We start from the raw sequence: 21014 nt of genomic DNA, 5'->3' as shown, positions 1-21014 counted from the left end.
GATTGGTCAAACCTACCCGTTATGATGTTCCCCAGTGCCTTTACTCTCCATCAGGCCACGTCTTTGGCCCATGGCCACCTCGCACGCGTTCACATTGGAGTAGAGGTGGATGGGTGTGTTATAGACGGAGGGTTGAGGGGCGGCGGGGGCCGGAGCCAGAGGAGCTGTCACTCTCGCCGGGGAGGAGGAGCCAGAGGAGGAAGTGGAGGACGAGCTGGCGAAGGGGGAGCGGCCAGAGGAGGGGTTAGGGGCGGAGCCAGAGGTGGACGAGTTTGCGAAGGGGGCAGGTTTAGGGGCGGAGCTAGATGAGCGGTGGGCGGAGCCACCGAGTGGGAAGGGTGGTTGAGGAGGAGGCTGCTGGGAAGGAGCCGCTGGAGTGAATGCAGAAGATGCGGATGGGATCGAGGCTTTGGGTGCGACGGGTGCCAGGGACGGGCTGATGGAGCGAACCGTACTAGCGGCCCCGCCAAAGGGCCGTGCAGTTTTATTGTACGCGTTGCTGCCCGGCGCGAGACTGGTGGCGGGAGCAGGGGTTTGGCTGATGGGCACAGGCTTTATGATCTCCAGTGGTTCCTCCTACAGGAAGTGATGAAACACATGCAACACATGCTCACGTCACAGCACACGCATGCAGGAGCCGCGGCCCCTCATTACAGCCTTAACGCACACTAAACTTAAAAATGCATGCACTCTAAAAAATGCTGGGTTCAATTTTTAAACCCAACATTTGGGTTTGTCCATATTTTGCCCAAAGATGGGTTGAAATAACCCAGCATTTATTTGATTTAATCAAACATAAAGTTGATCATTACATTAACTTAATATTGTGCATATTTTAATCCGAAATTTCTGTTCATTGATTTTTTTCTATTAAATTTCCTTGGTTTTACATGAACCCATTACAAATATTAGACACAAATATCATAATTTAAATATTCCCTACACAGCAAAATTTTTCCAAGTTGTAAATAAAACAAATATTACAGTAAAAAACTATTTCAGTTTTTTTATTTCAAAATGTACCGCTAAATTCATTGTGTGCCGTTTCTTTGTAATCATTTGTGAAATTTACTAGCAATTTATGAGAAAATTGTTTCAAATTAAATTCTACACCAACTTTCTCAGTGCAGAAATTAACTGTAATGAGGGGAAGCAGAAATACTCAGTTCTTCAGTGTCATGCAACAGATCAGGCATTTCAAACATGCTACACGTCACACGTGTGTCCTAACCAGGCGTGATGCAAAGCTACAAATCTCACCCACCGCAACAAATTATTTGGATCAAGATGTTTTATTGGTTACCTCATTTATAATCTGTAACAACGCACTAGGAGCCCCCGCCCACAGAGAAATCTAATTGGAGAAGCAAAACAAAGGAGAAGCAGAAACAAGCGATACAGCATTAAACAGCATATAAATCAAAACTGCCTAAGTCTTGATTTATATGCTGTTTAATGTTTGATGACTGAGATATTTTACACGTGCGTCAGCAAAGCTTTTATCGCTTGTTTCTGCTTCTCCTGTGTTTTGATCAGGAGATTCTGTACTCTTTCAGAAGATGCGTAATAGCGCCCCCTACTGTATAACACTGAAAACACGGATTGCTCGTGTTTATATGTTACTGAATGAGATGTTAAATCCACGAAGAGGAAACGACTGTGAAGCTTTGAGGTGTTGATGGACTCGATCAACAGGTGAAACTCGAAAAATTAGAATATCATGAAAAAGTTATAATTTTGATGATTATTGATTATGGCTTACAGCTTATGAAAACCACAAATTCAAAATTTCAGAAAATTTTAATTATTACATTAAATCAATAAAAAAAAGGATTTTAAATACAGCAATGTCGGCCCTCTGAAAAGTATAATAATGCATATGTATATTGTTATACATATTAAATATATTAGTTTCAGCCTTTAATTTGAATTACTGAAATACATGAACTGTTGCGCGAAATTCGTATTTTTCGAGTTTCACCTGTACTCCATCTATGTTTTGATCATCGATTGAGTCTTTGACAAAAACACAATTTATATTGTTTTGATGTAAGTTTATATTTTGACATCATGAATGGAGAACTTCTTGTCGTCGTCAGCTACATGATGCATTATAACAACCAATTTTTGGGGGTAATTATTAGCACTTTATTGTGCATTTAAACGCACTTAGCCAGTACTTGACACTGGAAATGCACATAGTTAGGACACGCATTGCATGTTTATATTATGATTATTTTGAAGGTACATACCTTTGGGGTCTCCCTTTTAGTGACACTGGAAGATCTGCAAAGACAAAACAGATGTTTAGCATTGATTGTAAAACACAATGCAACACTGAATGAATAAAAGTCAGCATGTAAATATGTAAATAATAGGACTAGTTTGACAGAGAGACTATTGATATTTTTGAATAAGGACTCTATTCTGGCTGCCATTCAAACAAACTGCAGCTCCCACTGTACGCTACATTACACGGGCCATAAATAAAGCAGAGAGCAAACTATGGCATTCAATCCCAGCATCCCCTGCCATACGAGGCCAGGCAGGAATAACTACACAAGCTGTCTTCACTGTGTAAAACAACTGCAGCAGACTTCAGTCTCTGAAGAGCCGTAATGCTTTAGTATCTGAAGTGACGTATGAGATTTCCAGAGGAATCATTATGTGGTTTGGAAGCTCTTAGGTGACTAAAAGAAGCATGTTTAGTTCCCTTATTATAACTAGGGTATTACACTGGAAACGTTTGTACAGTGTCACAGCAGCGGCTCCAGTGTACATAACTACATAACATTTCTTTACAAAGACAACTAGCCTATACATTTGTTTTTATAAGTTGGTTATTTATAAACTTGATAGTCTTGAAAGATTGTTTTAACATGGGGTGTGTAAAACATTAGCATTTAAATGGTAAACAACAAAACCAAGAAAACCGCTCCGATCATGATGTTTCAGTCATACTTCGATATGTTGATGAGACTACAAACAGATAAAAAAATTAAAACAAATTAAAAAAACTCGGGTTTGATTTACTAGTGCGGCTACCTGTCTGTGTATTACATAATAAACTAAAAGTAAGTTTATATATCTGGCTAGTTTACTTTAGTTTTTTTTTTTTAATACACCATACTTTCACCCAAACTAAATTAATTACAAATTTAAATGACTTTTATGACATTTTCCAGTTCTTGTTAAAGCACACACAAGACATGCATATTCTGTGGACTTTGAGCACTTTTTGTGGGAAATCATATTTGGTTTCGTTTGTCCATCAAAAGTGTGCTTTAACTTTAATTGAGTGTGAGCAGCGCAGAAAAAACACGCAGACTGCTCACGCTTGCGGTGTGAAACTGCCGTAATCCAAGTGCACACAGACACGATTGAGCGTGTGACCGTGCATTCGCATAAATGCGATCACGTCAAATTTGAACTTGCACACTCTCAAAAAATGGTTGCATACGCCTGAAGCCCTGAAACAATAGTTTAAATCCAGCTGTATTCCCATCATTGTGACCCAAACACAATCTGAAAAATGACTGTCAACAAACCTCCAGTGAAAGTGCATCAGGGTTTGTGCATTTGGAGATGTTTTGTTTTTCAAGAACTCAGACATACTTTATGTTCTGGTTTATCAGTGCATTCTCGTCACACTGTCTAGACGGCTTCATTCGTTCTCATTAATCAACATCACATCCGACACGACCTCCACATTCCTCATAAACAACCTCCGTCCTCAAAACAGGCGACAAACAGGCCTTCGCTTCCTACAAAACTGCTGTGACGCTGAGGATTCGTTCCCCGTCCTAAATCGCTTCCATATTAGGAAAGCCGAGCAGTTTCTGCAAGGCCGGTTCTTCTGTGACCAGCAGTCCTACTTATATTATAATAAGGAGCAAAGGTGGAGGGCTGGGAACACAAAGAAAACACTTGCAGAAGGAAGTTAGAGGCGCTCACACAAAGAGCAATGATCAACATTCATGGGGACCAACATGAACAATAGAAGCAACGAAGAGGAAGCAGATCTATCTTTAAAGAATGATCCTGCTTCCTCTAACACTGCTTTTATTTAATATATATATATATATATATATATATATATATATATATATATAGTTTTGTTTTATTTTATTAAATGGAAAATAATTATGATTGTTACAAACCTATCGTAAAACAAAAAACAAAACAAAAAAAATAATAAAATAAAATTTTGTATTTGAATGAACCAGGATCATTCTTCAAAGACAAGATCTGCAGGTTGACTGTATGCTTACTCTCAGCTGGTTTTATTTAATTTAATATTTTTTATGGTTTCTTTTTTCCAAATGGAAATAATTATAATGATTACAAAGTAACCAAAATAAAATAAAAAAAATTAAATGCAAAAATATAAAAAAAAATAAATAAAAAAAATATAAAAAATTAAATACAAAAGTATAAAAAATAAAATACAAAAAATAAAATACAAAAATATAAAAAATTAAATACAAAATAAAGTACGCCTTTTAAAGAACACAATGAAAGCGAACAGGACACTCCAGGAAAAGCTTTCACAAACATGCTGTTTTGCCCCAGGGTTTGACACGCTGGGAAAAATGCAGGCGGCGGCGAAAACTTCACAAGCCAAAATCAACAGAAAGACTTGTGACATGAAACTGAAACACTGCAGTTCCCTTTCAGTCGACGTCGACTACGTCCTTCAGGGAACGGTGGGTTTCATACGCGACGTTTTCTGCACTGTATCAGTCATCATTTCAAACACCCTTTGCAATAAATATACACAAACAGTTCATTTGCTTTTATTAAAAAAATTACATATAAATGACTACAGACTAACCCTCAAAGGCAAATAAATAAAAATAAACTTTAAAATGAAAACATTTGAACAATATAAAATTATATAAAAAAACAAAAACAAAGTAAAAACAAAAAGCAAAACGAACTAAAAAACAACATACAAAACAACAACCTATAAATAAAAACAACAAAAAGAAAAAACATAAAATATAATTTAAAAAAACACCACACACATAAAATATAAAATAAAAACAACAGAATGAAAACAAAGAAATAAAAATGGAAAATAAGTAAATAAAACATAAAACAAATTAACACATAAAATAAAGCTCTAATCAAACCCATGAGCACAGTATGGTTTCCTAATATCTCACAAACAGATGTTTCACAATGTCTCTGGCATACAGTGAGCCTGAGGAGTGAGATGAATAAAATCAGCCGGGAACTGCGAGCTGTTATTCAGCTTATAAAGCTCTGATGTCAAATACCTGCATTTCCATCCTCTGACAGAGAAAATGGCTTTTCCTTTCACGTTCCTTCCACACCGCCACGACTAATACATCACCAAATGACATTTCAAGAGATTCATTATCAGCTCTACAGGATCCACTGGAAATGGACTCACAAATAAAAACATCATATATAACAGGATGAAATGATTAATAATGTGAATATAGGGACGTGATCATACAGGCTAAAATGTTTGAAACCGACTACAAAGTGTAACTTCTTTACTGATGCTCAGTCAGACAATGTAAAAAAAATTAAATAATTCATTTGCCACATTTAATATATAAATAATTATGCCACACTCAGCATAAAATATAATAAATATAAATATCAACATCAGTAACAACATTTTTATGTTGTAACTGATGAAGTATAATGATTGTTTTGGATATTAAATAACTAACCATTTCGTCTATAATTTTTTTTTTATGCAAATAAAACAAGACAAATAAATTTGCAACATTTATTAAAATATTTATTACAATTTATATAATATTTTAAAATAAATAAATACTATTTTATGTTGGCATTGTAATAGAATGAATATACACCATAAATAAAAAATAAAAAAGTAAACGATAAAATATAAAATAAAAATAAAACGATATAATAAAATATAAAAACAAAACTGTTGTCAGCTTGAGAGGATCATTTTTTGTTAGTAGCTAATAGTTTAGCAAAATAAATAAAAATATAATAGAAATGAAATAATTAGAAAAAAAAAATATTGATCAATCTCTAAAGTTCATTTGGTCAGAAGTGACTGAAAGACAGTGAGCAGACAATGTGTGTGGAAAAGGGGAAATGACATCATGCACGAGGCCTGTGGCGTGACCTTGGATCTTAACGCCTCGCCAGCCATTCAACAGCCGACCCGTGTGATGAACAACCACAGCCGACCCGTGTGATGAACACAACCACAGCCGACCCGTGTGATGAACACAACCACAGCCGACCCGTGTGATGAACACAACCACAGCCGACCCGTGTGATGAACAACCACAGCCGACCCGTGTGATGAACAACCACAGCCGACCCGTGTGATGAACACAACCACAGCCGACCCGTGTGATGAACACAACCACAGGCGACCCGTGTGATGAACACAACCACAGCCGACCCGTGTGATGAACACAACCACAGCCGACCCGTGTGATGAACACAACCACAGCCGACCCGTGTGATGAACACAACCACAGCCGACCCGTGTGATGAACACAACCACAGCCGACCCGTGTGATGAACACAACCACAGCCACCCGTGTGATGAACACAACCACAGCCGACCCGTGTGATGAACACAACCTCAGCCGACCCGTGTGATGAACACAACCACAGCCGACCCGTGTGATGAACACAACCACAGCCGACCCGTGTGATGAACACAACCACAGCCGACCCGTGTGATGAACACAACCACAGCCGACCCGTGTGATGAACACAACCACAGCCGACCCGTGTGATGAACACAACCACAGCCGACCCGTGTGATGAACACAACCACAGCCGACCCGTGTGATGAACACAACCACAGCCGACCCGTGTGATGAACACAACCACAGCCGACCCGTGTGATGAACAACCACAGCTGACCAACGACCACGGCCGACCCGTGTGATGAACACGACCACGGCCGACCCGTGTGATGAACACGACCACGGCCGACCCGTGTGATGAACACGACCACGGCCGACCCGTGTGATGAACACGACCACGGCCGACCCGTGTGATGAACACAACCACAGCCGACCCGTGAGATGAACACAACCACAGCCGACCCGTGAGATGAACACAACCACAGCCGACCCGTGTGATGAACACAACCACAGCCGACCCGTGTGATGAACACAACCACAGCCGACCCGTGTGATGAACACAACCACAGCCGACCCGTGTGATGAACACAACCACAGCCGACCCGTGTGATGAACACAACCACAGCCGACCCGTGTAATAAACAACCACAGCCGACCCGTGAGATGAACACAACCACAGCCGACCCGTGTGATGAACAACCACAGCCGACCCGTGTGATGAACACAACCACAGCCGACCCATGTAATGAACACAACCACAGCCGACCCGTGTGAACACAACCACAGCCGACCCGTGTGATGTACACAACCACAGCCGACCCGTGTGATGAACACAACCACAGCCGACCCGTGTGATAAACAACCACAGCCGACCCATGTGAACACAACCACAGCCGACCCGTGTGATGAACACAACCACAGCCGACCCGTGTAATGAACACAACCACAGCCGACCCGTGTGATGAACACAACCACAGCCGACCCGTGTGATGAACACAACCACAGCCGACCCATGTAATGAACACAACCACAGCCGACCCGTGTGAACACAACCACAGCCGACCCGTGTGATGAACACAACCACAGCCGACCCGTGTGATGAACACAACCACAGCCGACCCGTGTGATAAACAACCACAGCCGACCCATGTGAACACAACCACAGCCGACCCGTGTGATGAACACAACCACAGCCGACCCGTGTAATGAACACAACCACAGCCGACCCGTGTGATGAACACAACTACAGCCGACCCGTGTGATGAACACAACCACAGCCGACCCGTGTAATGAACACAACTACAGCCGACCCGTGTGATGAACACAACCACAGCCGACCCGTGTGATGAACACAACTACAGCCGACCCGTGTGATGAACACAACCACAGCCGACCCGTGTGATGAACACAACCACAGCCGACCCGTGTGATGAACACATCCACAGTCGACCCGTGTGATGAACAACCACAGCCGACCCGTGTGATGAACAACCACAGCCGACCCGTGTGATGAACAACCACAGCCGACCCGTGTGATGAACAACCACAGCCGACCCGTGTGATGAACAACCACAGCCGACCCGTGTGATGAACACAACCACAGCCGACCCGTGTGATGAACACAACCACAGCCGACCCGTGTGATGAACACAACCACAGCCGACCCGTGTGATGAACACAACCACAGCCGACCCGTGTAATAAACACAACCACAGCCGACCCGTGTGATGAACACAACCACAGCCGACCCGTGTGATGAACACAACCACAGCCGACCCGTGTGATGAACACAACCACAGCCGACCCGTGTGATGAACACAACCACAGCCGACCCGTGTGATGAACAAAACTACAGCCGACCCGTGTGATAAACAACCACAGCCGACCCGTGTGATAAACACAACCACAGCCGACCCGTGTGATGAACACAACTACAGCCGACCCGTGTGATGAACACGACTACAGCCGACCGTGTGATGAACAACTACAGCCGACCCGTGTGATGAACACAACCTAGCGTCAGCTCGACGGGGAGCTCAACATGTGTGCCATGGAAACCTCATATATCGCTTCACATGGAGCTTTCCAGAAAACCGCAGCGAGCCAAACAACGCCTCAGAGAGACACGTTATCTGTGTTTCAGCTCAGATTTGGAGAAGAATCATCATGTGTACTAGTTTAAGAGTCTCCTGACGTGATCTTCCCTATCACAGTGTAGGACACTAACTGTGACGACTTTAGCAGTTATTGCACATTTTCCTGTGCATCAAAACATTATTCCATAATGCTGGATCAGTTTCATGCCTTTAGCTGAAGAATGAACGATCCTGCCAAAACAGGAAGGTTTCATACAGAATCACCTCATAAAATCAGTTTATTAAAGTGATACGTTAGTGTGTGTAAAGGAACGATAACATCGTAAAAGCAGAAACTTTCTGGAGTGTGGAGCAGTTGAGCGACCATCTTCAATTTTTAAACGCTGATATTTTTCTATGTTTCTCAGAATCTGCTTAAAGAAACACAGTTCAAGCACGATTAAAGTCATCATGAAATAAAGATTAACACGTTTAGCACATCGTTCATTATTCAGTTATGCAGCAACATGAAATGTCACATTATGGAAGTAAAACCTGATGGAGTTGTGTCACATTTTCGCCTTTGGCTTGCTTAGTTGAAAACAATAATGAACCATCACTGAACTTAAGCTGGACTGTAATGCTATTTTCTTCTAGAAACAAACTTTGTTGCATTATTTTCCTGTTATCACTGTAAAAAATGCTATATAAATAAAAGTGACTTGACTTAAAACAAATTGCATTTTTATTTCATGTATTAAATTATGTACAGTATATTACGTTCATTTTCTAACCACTCCAAGGTTTAATAACGTTCAACGGTCACTCCACCAGCATGACATCAATCTGAATGATGGCATAATGGAAACCAGGACTTCCAGTTCATTTCAGAGAAAATAAGCATCTGTGTTGGGAATCATAAAGGTCTAAAACCCCAACTTTGTTCTGTTTTAACAGTTCCTCTTAACACCCACATGCTAGAATTTCAACATAGGGTTTCAACTATTTCTCACAAAGACGGACCTTCTTCTGGAGTTCGTCTCTCGATGGAAATGCACAAGAAAAAATCTCTCAACTTTAAACAAACTAGACAATTTTCATGCACTTTAAGAGCTGGCGATACACTATATAGTTTATATATATTTATTTATTAAAGTATTAAAAAATACTAAATTAAATTTATATACATATTTTTTTAAACTACAAAAAAGTAAGTTAAAACATTAATAACAAAAGTAATGTACAAAAAATAAACAATAATACTACTAATAAAAAAAATATATAAATAAAAAAATAAGAGAATTTTTATTAAATAAAATAAACAACAACAAAAAGGTTTTTCCATCTATTCTAATCGGTTAAATTACTGGTCTATATAAATTCACAATATAATGACTATAGTCTTTATTAATTTATAGTATATGTTAAATCAAAAATAGCACAGCATAAATGTAATTATAAAACAAATAGTAATAATAAAATAAAATAACAAACAGGTTGTTCCATGTATTCTAATCGGTTTAATTATTGGTCTGTATATAAAATAAAAACATTACAGGTGATCTTGCTTCATTGGTGATACACTTGCACCAAAAAGGTTTTCATGGTTGATCAAGTTTTCACTGATTTGAGAGCCGAACCACAATTGCCTTTTCGTCAGTGGAATTGCATGGAAAGGTTCTAGATTGGGTGCTGTGTCGACGGCAAAGGATATTTGATGATCAGGAACATAAAAAAACTACTTTCTTCTGCACATACCCCTTAAAAACAGTGTTTAATGTGGGCAAAAACAGCCGTCACAACCCTGAACCCCCAAGGAGCGTCTGTGCCGGCAGGTGACGGCGGTTTGAGGACAGAAAGAGAGACAGAAAGAAAGACAAAGACAAAGAAAGACAGAGAAACACATGAGCCGCTGCTCCTGCAAACCTGTCCCAAACCTCAGGCGCCGCTCTGTACACATATTTAAACAGCACTTTATGAATACGGTCTGGAAACATCCTTAAGAAAACATGGAAGGGGAGCAACATGTGGTCTGAAACGAATTGAAGACATTGACGTGAAACAAACGGTACAAATTTTGGTTTGGATGTGGAGGGTGAGCGCTGGAGGGGGACGGATGGAAATCTGTACCAGTCTTTTGATTCATCCAGTGCAGATCAACACAGCTTGGGCTGTTTGAAGATCTCAAGAGACAAAACCGAGAAAGTGTCACTCACGACAAGAGCGTTGATTTCAATCCCTGGTCATTTTCAGACTGAAAGACATTGATGTCATATTGGATCAGATTGATCAAGGATTATGAGGAATTGCAAAGCGATTTTTGTGTCAGAGCACATTTGATACGCAGTGATAGATAATCAGAAATTTTGTTTATGTTTGTGCAGCAGTAGTCCATGAGAGGCTGCAACTTTACTTTCGTTTGTTGTTTATTTTAATGCGTGTTAAAGTCCTCCTGTGGTAAAAACCAAACTTGTAATGTTATTTATGGTCTATGTGGTGAATTTAATATGAATTTACACATGGTTTGTCTTAAAGCATAAGTTATCACCATTGCTGAGTATCACGGACAGTCATCATCAATAATGGGCGGGGCTCATTTGCATATTCAAGTTGTATATTTGAAGTTCAACATACAGCTTCTCCAAAACTCCAAAAAAGTGTCACCAATGATGATCAAACAACAAAAGAGAAAATTTATTTTGTAGCTTTAAAAAAGATAAATTATATTAATTAAATTAGTTCCATTTCATTTATACAGTGCAGACTGTTATTTTACATTTGCGTATTCAATTTCTGTACCTGAATACTGTTAGATTTACCTGAAAAACAAAGCGCTGCTTATTTCAATTGTATTTATCTATGCAGATTCACTAAATCACCCCAATTATTCTAGAACGATTGATTATTTTTAAAAAGAGATATTGAAATCATCTGGTGAAATTGTTTTTATATCGCAATATATATCGCAGAAAAATAAGTTTTTTCCAATACTGTGCAGCCCTACTTTAAAATTATGTTTTACAACTAGCGATGCTCCGATCAGCATTTTTGGGGCCGATCACCGATCACCAAAATCACGATCTGCCGATTGCCGATCACAGAATGGCAGGGGAATGGGAATCTTTTATCTATAATCTAGCAGAGTTTGCACCATTTGTAGAAATGTGTTTATTTAATTTTATTTAGAAAATGAGATGTCTTAAGGCTACTGTAGGCCAGCTTTCCCAAATAAGGCAGAGTAACATTAAATTATTCCAAACAAAGAGGCGTCAGGCAGACCAACACACATCAGATCAGCCTAATGGGAGGGGATCAAGTTACACTTAGGCATATTTGGAAATTGTAGCCTCTTAATACACCCACTACATTTACTAATTGGCAACAAAATGAAAAACTTGTTACACCAAAACTGGCTACTGATAAAAGGACAAAACTATGGCAAGATTTTTCTGTTATTAATATGAACGTATGATGTAGTTGAGCAGAATGCTCTTTTATGAAGTTACTTCATTAAAGGACATATTTAATGAGATTATGCCTGAAAAGGTTTTGGATTTTTAAAAATATATATTGTATAAAATGACTTCTTGTTTATATTTGTTTTGTTTTATTGTATTAATATGATATTTGTATTTTTATAATTGAATTTTTGCAATGAAAATAGCTTTGAATGCTGACATGGCATTAAATAAAATAATCTGAATCTGATTTAGTTGAGGAACCAACTACGTCAGATCAAAAAAAATAAAATACCACCACCACTTTTGAAACATCTCGTGGCACGAATGTACCAATACAAATAAATAAAAACATCTCCAGTTAACTCAGAGCATTCATTTTGTTCATTAGTTAAATAAGAGGCGATCTAGCGCTGAAAATTTTTTTTTTTTATCAAGTGATCAAAGTGCTCGTTGCCGCATCGATCAGTGGCGCAGATACAGCGTTCTGTTGTGGCTCGCGCGGTGCACGGTCTTCACTCGGACGCGCGCTTCAATCCGTTGGGAGACTCCCTATTCGTTCCGGTGAAGGAGAACTCATGTTGCCACGGCCAAGCTCCACTCTGCTGTTGTGTGCCCGTGCGCCATGCATGCAGGTGGGAAAAAGTCGCGCGAGTAATTTACGTCACGTGATCGGCTTTTTTATCACGTGATCTATTTTTAGCCAATATCGGCCGATCATGATCGGCGTCCGATCAATCGGAGCATCCCAATTTACAACTGTATTTTTATCATTATCTCTATAGCCATCATCAGTGGTGTAAACGGGTCTTAACTCTTGTAATTTGTGTCATGTAGAAGAGGTATGACAGCAATGGAAGACTGGATGATGAGGTTTAGAGTATAACTTTTCTCAGAATCTCAATATTTATACTCAAACGTTTCAGAAACCCATACAGACATGGTGGTTATTAAGAAGCGAGCTACGGCTGAGGTGAGACCTGTACCGCACTGATCTGGGTGGCTCTCTGGGAACTCAGAGTAAACGCTGCGCTCTTAATGTGATGTTATCTTAATAGTAAAGCTTAAGTGCTGTTTGATGGCCTTTGCAGACTCACTGACAAATGTTCAACAGCTATGAAAACGGCACTAAAATACTTTAAAGGGAGATTCCAGAGCTCTTGCACAATCTCTCTTCCCTAAATTTCCTTTCAAAGTGCTCATAACTCCAGGATATGAGCCGTTCCTTTTGCTGCACTGAGAGAGGTGCTTCGTTTCAAACCAACTAAATCTTAAACATTTAAATCTACAGTACATCCCCTCCATTTTTAATTAATTTGTCTATGGTCAACACACATTTGCAGACATTTACTGGAATAAATCATGTAGAAATAAACACACTGCCATCATTTACTTCAGCCTCTCACAAAATAAATCTTGCAATGAAAATAATTCAAATGGATAAGGTCCAGCTGCAAAAATGATAAAAAAGCATCATAAAAGAGGTATTTATGACTATATTCCAGGACATCTGAATGCATAAACTTGTGTCTGTTCTCCACACAATCTTGAGTTTTTATTTACAGATACATTTATGGCCTTTTCCGGAGCTTGACAGCATTTATACGCATTCGCTTTTATTGAATATAAAAGTAAAGCATTTAGATCTTGCAATCTAAAAATTTGCATGCTATGCTCATGGGTTTGATAAAAAATGCATTGCTCGAATGCAATGCAAGTCGCTGTGGATAAAATCATCTGCCCAAATGCATAAATATTAATCTAAAGAAGAAAAGGTCTGGAAAGACATGAGGGTGAGTAAATGATGAGTTAACGATGCACTAGTCCTTTAATTGTAATTCAGCAACCCTAGACTGAATGTCTAACACGGAGATCTGATAATTAACAAAACTACAATTAAAGATGCAGTGTCCAGGACACTTGCTCAACCCTCAACATGATGTGCAGAGAGGCCATTAACACATGCTGAAACACCAGAGCCGGTCGATCCGAACATCTTGACTGCATTAGATCCTGCGTGTCCCGTGATGGGAAGAGACTAAGCGGGCCAAGAACAGCATTAACCAAACAAATCTTCTCCTCTGAGGCACCGCTGTCATATTTACACAATCCATGATAGTATCTGGACAACCATGAGTTGCTTTCAATGAAGGTTCTGCATGAACTTAGTTTTGAGGATACACTAGTGGTCAACAGAACGGATTAATTAATAATTATTAATACTTTTTTTGTTTTTTAAAGTCTCTTCTGCTCACCAAGGTTGTAAAAAATGTACAATTTTAAAAAAAGAGAAATATTATTAACAATTAAAATAGCTGATTTCTATTGGAGTATATAGTAAAGTGTAATTTATTCAAAGCTGAATTTTCAGCATCATTACTCCAGTCTTCAGTGTCACATGATCCTTCAGAAATCACTATAATATGATGATTTGATGCTCAAGAAGCATTTATTATTATTATCAATATTGAAAACAGTTCATATTTTTGAGGAAACCATGATCCATTTTATATTATTTCAGGATTCTTTGATTAATCGAATGTTCAAAAGAATGGCATTTATTTTAAATATAAATATTTTGTGATATTATTATTAATGTCCTATATGAATACTTATTTTTTCTTCAAAACTTTCTTAGCCAAAACTTTTTAAAATTGCAGTGTTTCCACAAAAAATATGAAGCAGCACAACTGTTTTAAACACTGATAATAATCATAAATGTTTCTTGATCATCAGATCATCATATTATAGTGATTTCTGAAGGATCATGTGACACTGAAGACTGGAGTAATGATGCTGAAAATTCAGCTTTGATCACAGGAACAAATGACACTTTACTATATATTCACAACCACTATTTTACAGTATAATAATATTTCACTATTTTTACTAAATGCAAACCACCTTGGTGAGCAGAAGAGATTTATTTCAAAAACAAAACAAAAAATCTACATTATTCCAAACCATTGACAGGTAGTGTAGATAATCAAGGACTCCTACAAACACTAACATGCACAAGAATATTCCGGTGTCCATCACAATTTGGTGATTATATTCCAATCTGCCAGGTATTAAGACATTTGTCACGTAATGCAATATCCATTAATATCTGCATGTCCAAGCCAAACTTTTGAGTGCAATGAGAAAAAAAGTCATTGAAGAAAAATGTGTGTGTGTGTGTGTGTGTGTGTGTTACCTCAGCAGTGAGAGGTTTAGGTTCCCTGTACAAGCTTTGATTTTGTTCTGAGCTTCGAGGTGGGTCATTCCCTCTGTGGCGATGCCATCGATAGACAGAACGACGTCTCCAACGCTGATCTTAGCTTTAGCTGCCTTTCCTCCTTCAGTCAGCTACATCAAACACAAACACACACAGTTCAGAAACAAAGTTCTACACAACCCTTGGTGTCTAATTCCATCGCTATATTCTTGCGGAGCTGAAAGAGTAATTGATTTGGAACAACATTCAGATGCAACAACACAAATAATATTTCTCATGTGACGTGCAAAAGAGATTTAACTCACAAAAGGTAAGCCTTTGGGTAGCCTTCAAAATTTCAAACATATAATCAATCTTTCAACAAATTGAATTCATAAATTTGAGCAAAATGTTTTTTTTTTTTTTTTTGCTTGACTTCAAAGTCTCGAGTTACTTTTAAATAACACTGTCAAGCATCAGTCTAGTTAGGGTAGTGTTTATTTTTTATATTTATATACTATTACAGAATTTATTATTATTATTTTTATATTTTATTTTTTTTAAGTTTTAGTTATTTTGTTATCCGTTACTTTTATTAGTGGTTTCATTTTTCTCAAATATTTCTATTTATCTTTCCTTTTATTACAATTTTAGTACTTCAACTTATTTTCCTCTTTTAAGTTGCCAAAGCTTAATTTCTCATTTCTATTTAAGTTTTTTTAAGTTAAAGTTTCTCATCTAATACTTACAGTATATTTTATCTCAGCTTAATATCAATCAGGGGGAACGGTATTTTATAGTTTTAGTTAACAAAAACAATGGTTTGACGATGCATCACACACATCCTACCGTATAGTTCACTCGCAAAATGTACATTTAGGAAATCTTGAATGCCGTATGTAATATTTCTCCAAACTTAAAAGCAGTGCAGGACAGATAATGATTATACAGCAAAAAGATCTGGCTTTTAATAATCAAACCATTAACAGAAGCTGAAGATCAACAAATGACTGATGTTCCTCTGACCTTTGACCCTCTTGGCCCCAATTTGAAAGGCGGATCTGTACACGTGATGTTCACGCGAGTGGACGCTGATGAAACACTAGACGTGGACGAACACAAGAGGCCAGCTGTAATGTATTAGGGGAATCTGTGAATCTGTAGCTCTGAGACTCCGCAGTGCTGTTGACTTTATCTGATTAGACCTGACGGGCTATTAGACTCTGTCTTAGAAACGATCCTTGCTCTTGTTAGTACTGAGATCTTGTCTGAGCTAATAAACAACCCGATACCTTACTAGATAACTAACAGCAGGGGAAGGAAAGTCTTTACTCCAATGATTTACACACAGGCTTCTGTGGAGATACTCCTCAAACTAAAGGCCTTGCATGTATTCTTTACAAGAAAACCCAGAATGCACTGCAACTATACAGACTTTTTTTCCTTTTCTTTTTTATCCAAGATGAACAAATCTAGAGAAATGCATGTTATATTTCATCCAATACCACAAAGTACAAATATAAATTTCGTAATATATATTTTGATTAACAAACTAAACAACTAGCCTAACTAATTTAAATTTCAAGCATTATTAAAAGGCAAGTAAACACTCAATGATTTAAAAAGAACATAAAAAATTAGCAAATCGCTCAAATAAATACAACTGAACCGAGATACAAGTGAAAAAGTATTTTAAGATTTCCAGGTATTCAGGTACAGAAACTGTAATCAAATGTAAAATAACACTTCAGTTTAAAAATAAAATATACATTACAAAATATAGTTACAAAAGTTACTCAGTCAAGAATAGCGCCTGCATTTTCTCTGTCTTTTGTTGTTTGATTAACGTTATTATAGAGACGGCAGCAGGAATATTAGGCTGATGTCACTTTAACTGTGAGTGGAAAGATTCGTGAACGCTCTGATGTAAATCGAATGCTTAGTCTTTTTTTAAACTTTATTTAAAGGGGCCGCAAAGCAAACAAGCATGTTGATCATTATTTTTGCAGACTGACCAAGTAGGGTATAAGTTAAATGCGAAAGAAAGAAATTGATAGAAATTTGCAAACGAAAGAAACAAATTAAAAGCCATTTATGCGGTGTGTCTTGTGTTCATGGTTAAGTGTAGGGCTGAAACGATTCCTCGAGTTACTCGATTACAAAAATTCCTTGAGGCAAAAACTCTGCCTCGAAGCCTCGTTAAATTCCTATGACGCGCACTATACGCGCGGTGCAGGGATTTGATTTTTTCCCACGGACAGTTTATGCACACGGACCAGTTCAGGAAGAATATATTTTGAATTTAGTTGGCGCGATGGCGGAGAATAAATATATAAATAAACGGCAGAAATTGTCTAAAGTGTGGGATTATTACACACTTAATTCACTTAATACACTTAACTCGCTGAAACAAGGTAACGTAGTCTAAGCCTATTGATGTTCGCTGATTTTAATCCCATACTGTATTTGTAGCGATGTCGTGATGCAGTTTGACTAGATATGATTTTTAGCTTTGATGACATTTTTAAGTAGTAAACGTAACTATCAGGTTCAATTGCAAGAGAGTATAGCCTAAAAAAAGAACCCCTACACACACACACACACACACACACACACACACACACACACACGCCAGTCAGACCAATTGCAGCAATGCATCACATATGCTTAAACTTTTATGTAGCCACGCAACAATAATTTCAGCATGCATTCACTGTACACACCGGGACGTGATGGAGGAACACATATTGTATTGCAGTGTTTGCTTTGCACATGGTTTGTATTTCACGTCTGCCAAATAGTTACAAACAACAACAAAAAATGAAAGTCCCCAGCCTGTTGGTTTTTAATAAAGATTCGGAGTACTCATTTTTCAGTTAAAACGCACTGCGTTTTTATATATTTAAATTTATATCAAAATGTAACAAATGTAATTTATATAAAAAAACAAATATTCTCAGTTTGATGTAATCTGTATGAAAAGAGAGAGATGTCAGTATTTTTCTTTCCAGCTCATTATACCTCATTATACCGCTTTGTTTACTACAGTTAAACAGCGTGTGTCTGTGCCGTTCATTCACTCTCGCATCTACATTAGTAAACATGTTTTTAAATTTACATGAACACATCAAAACTATATTGCTATAGCCTACTAAGATGAGTAAAAATAGACTGAAATATATGTTGAAATAAAATGTCTGTATAAGTAACAAACTGCAAATTAACATGTATATGCTAATATATCATACAAAATATGTTACAGACTAAATATGAATGTTTAGACAAGATTTTGTGATTAGTTTTGAATAGATTATAAAGTTTTGACTGTAAAAAAAGACTACTGTCACATTAAATAGGTAAGGTTTTGTTCACCAATTTCTGCTCATGTTAAATATACTATAGTATGATGTTTTGTCAAAAATAAAGTAGGTATATTGAATTATCAACTAAGATAAACATTAATTAAGATAAACAGCATAAACATTATTCTCTAAAAAATACAAACATGTACATACATGATGCTCACATATAACGGTAGCCCCGTTTGTGCTATATAGAGTGAATTTACACCTTTGCCATTAACATGTTTATAAATAACTGACAAAAGCAAAAATGTCAGAGCATGTCAGAACACCTCCAGGACCCAGAAAACCCCTCAGACCCCTGAGGGTTAAAATGATCTTCGATGCAACTCGACACCCTTGCCTCATTCAGTATATACACAGTTCTATGAATATGCAAATGAGCCCCGCCTCCACTCACTCACTCACTCAGAGATCCACTCGTTGACGATCAAACGTTGATCTGATTGGTTACAAGGTAGTTTGTGACGTGATAAACACCAGTGATTTCAAAGCGTGTTTTTCAGACTGTCTTTGGTTCACTGCAGTTTTAAGGAGAAAATACTCAGCAATGCTGTCGACTTATGAATTTACACATGCTTTGTCTTAAAGCATATTAAAAACACCACATAGACATATTCAATTTTAATTTATTAAACATTTAATAAAGTCTCTCTGTGCTGTAAATCCAGCTTTTAATGTTGTGTATAAGTTTCATGTTTTCAATGAACTTGCTGTGCATACAGTGAACTGGCATGGAGCCTCTGTGCTGCTCGATGTGTCTGAACAAGAAGGGCTCATTTACAGGTGTGCATTAGAGGCATTATGCAACCATAATGACGAATATCGTTCATTCATCACGCTGTTCTCTTCACTTCACATCTGCTAGGCAACTAACTCAACCAAAGCAACGACCCCTCCCGAGTCAGATTAAGACTTGCTCTGCTCTTGGCCGACAGCTTGAACACAACAATTATGAGGAACTGATGAGAGAAACACTTCACCCTGAAGAATCAAGTTTTTTGAGTTGAACGGGTTTAGAGCAACATGAGGACAGGTGTATTTTCTTCAAGAAAGTGAATAGTGATTTTATTGTTATCTTTAAAAGACAAAAACTTGACCAATTAAAAGTCTCTCATCTTGACCCTATACCTTCTACAATGAGAAAAACGTGGACTGAATCAAGAAATGTAGTCATAAGAATTTAATTTGCTGTATAAATGTGACAGAATTTGCCAAATTTTAGATGAATAAATTAAAATTAAGGCATACATATACACAGAAACTCAAAGAAAATAATTTTGTACTGAATCATAAATACAGAAAAATTTAAACCGAAAAAAAAATTTTGGGAGAAAAAAAAAACAAAAAACAACATTTCATTGGGCTGTATTATTGCAAAAAAAAGGTAATATATTTTATTAAGTTGTTAAAGTTTTATGAATTATTTAGACCTGCATTTTGATTAGGGGTGTAAATCGGAGCCTACATGACGATTCGATATGATACCGATTTCTTAAGCCAACGATTCGATTATTTTCGATACTTCAGAATTCCCCGCGATACGATTCGATACGATACGATTCAATAATCGATATTTTTATATGATATCTATTAAGTTTCAAATAAATCAACAAAAATGTTTATAATTTGCCTTTTATTGAGAATACAGGAACAGTATTCTATTCACATAATGTGTATGTTGTGCTCAATGCACTGCAAATAGAACAGCAAATATAACAGTTACTGCATACAGTTCAAAACTTGATTCTATCGAATCCTGGTGCGTTTGCGTGCATCTTACGTCATCGCAAACGTGCACGACGCATGATAGAAAACAGAACGCGGGTCAATATATAGTGTTTAACTTTATTTTATTTGGTGCTATTATGCACAGCTGAGTGAACAACACCGGTTTACTGTGTGTCGCATTTGGCTTTTTGCTGATTGCAAACGCAGGAGACAGTGGATTTCCATTAATTTGTTGCCCTGAGTCCACGCGCTATGTGTGTGTGAATACACTGCAGACTCACTCTCGCTCTTATCCAAGGTAAATTATCAACACTATCATACCTTACATGAGTTTTATTTAACTAAAAACATAATAAAAACCAGCTAAAAAGCATGCGCAGGTCACTTACTTCCTGACCAAGTGCGCACCCGAGTCTGTGATGCTTTCACATTCACGCGAGCCGCGGCACGGTTCGAGTGCAACCGAACTCAGCGCACCTCCTCCAGGCAGTCTCGGGTTTGGTACTCCAGTGCGCAGCCCGGGTCCGCATGACAGACAGCGTTTACATAATTAGCGATTTTTCATGCGAACC

At 37.9% G+C, this 21014-nt stretch overlaps 1 protein-coding gene and 1 long non-coding RNA gene across 2 annotated transcripts in view; both read right to left on the bottom strand.

Annotated features, from left to right (window-relative positions):
• Positions 1-21014, bottom strand: part of pdlim5b (PDZ and LIM domain 5b) — a 110955-nt gene that overhangs the window by 38534 nt on the left and 51407 nt on the right. The window contains 3 exon segments of the mRNA XM_077243805.1: positions 17-576; positions 2253-2286; positions 15350-15501. Coding sequence (XP_077099920.1) covers positions 17-576; positions 2253-2286; positions 15350-15501 — 746 coding nt within the window.
• On the bottom strand, positions 4804-5349 carry LOC143750642 (uncharacterized). Its single transcript, XR_013207188.1, has 2 exons — positions 5283-5349; positions 4804-5206 (listed from the first exon to the last, which is right to left on the bottom strand). It is a non-coding gene; the product is annotated as an uncharacterized LOC143750642 (long non-coding RNA).

This window comes from Siphateles boraxobius, unplaced genomic scaffold (genome assembly GCF_051911475.1).
Source record: "Siphateles boraxobius isolate OS27281-9 unplaced genomic scaffold, OSU_SipBor_1 25, whole genome shotgun sequence".
Lineage (NCBI taxonomy): Eukaryota > Metazoa > Chordata > Actinopteri > Cypriniformes > Leuciscidae > Siphateles > Siphateles boraxobius.
The sequence above is the reverse complement of the archived record's forward strand: the minus strand, read 5'-3'. Positions and strand labels throughout refer to the sequence as shown.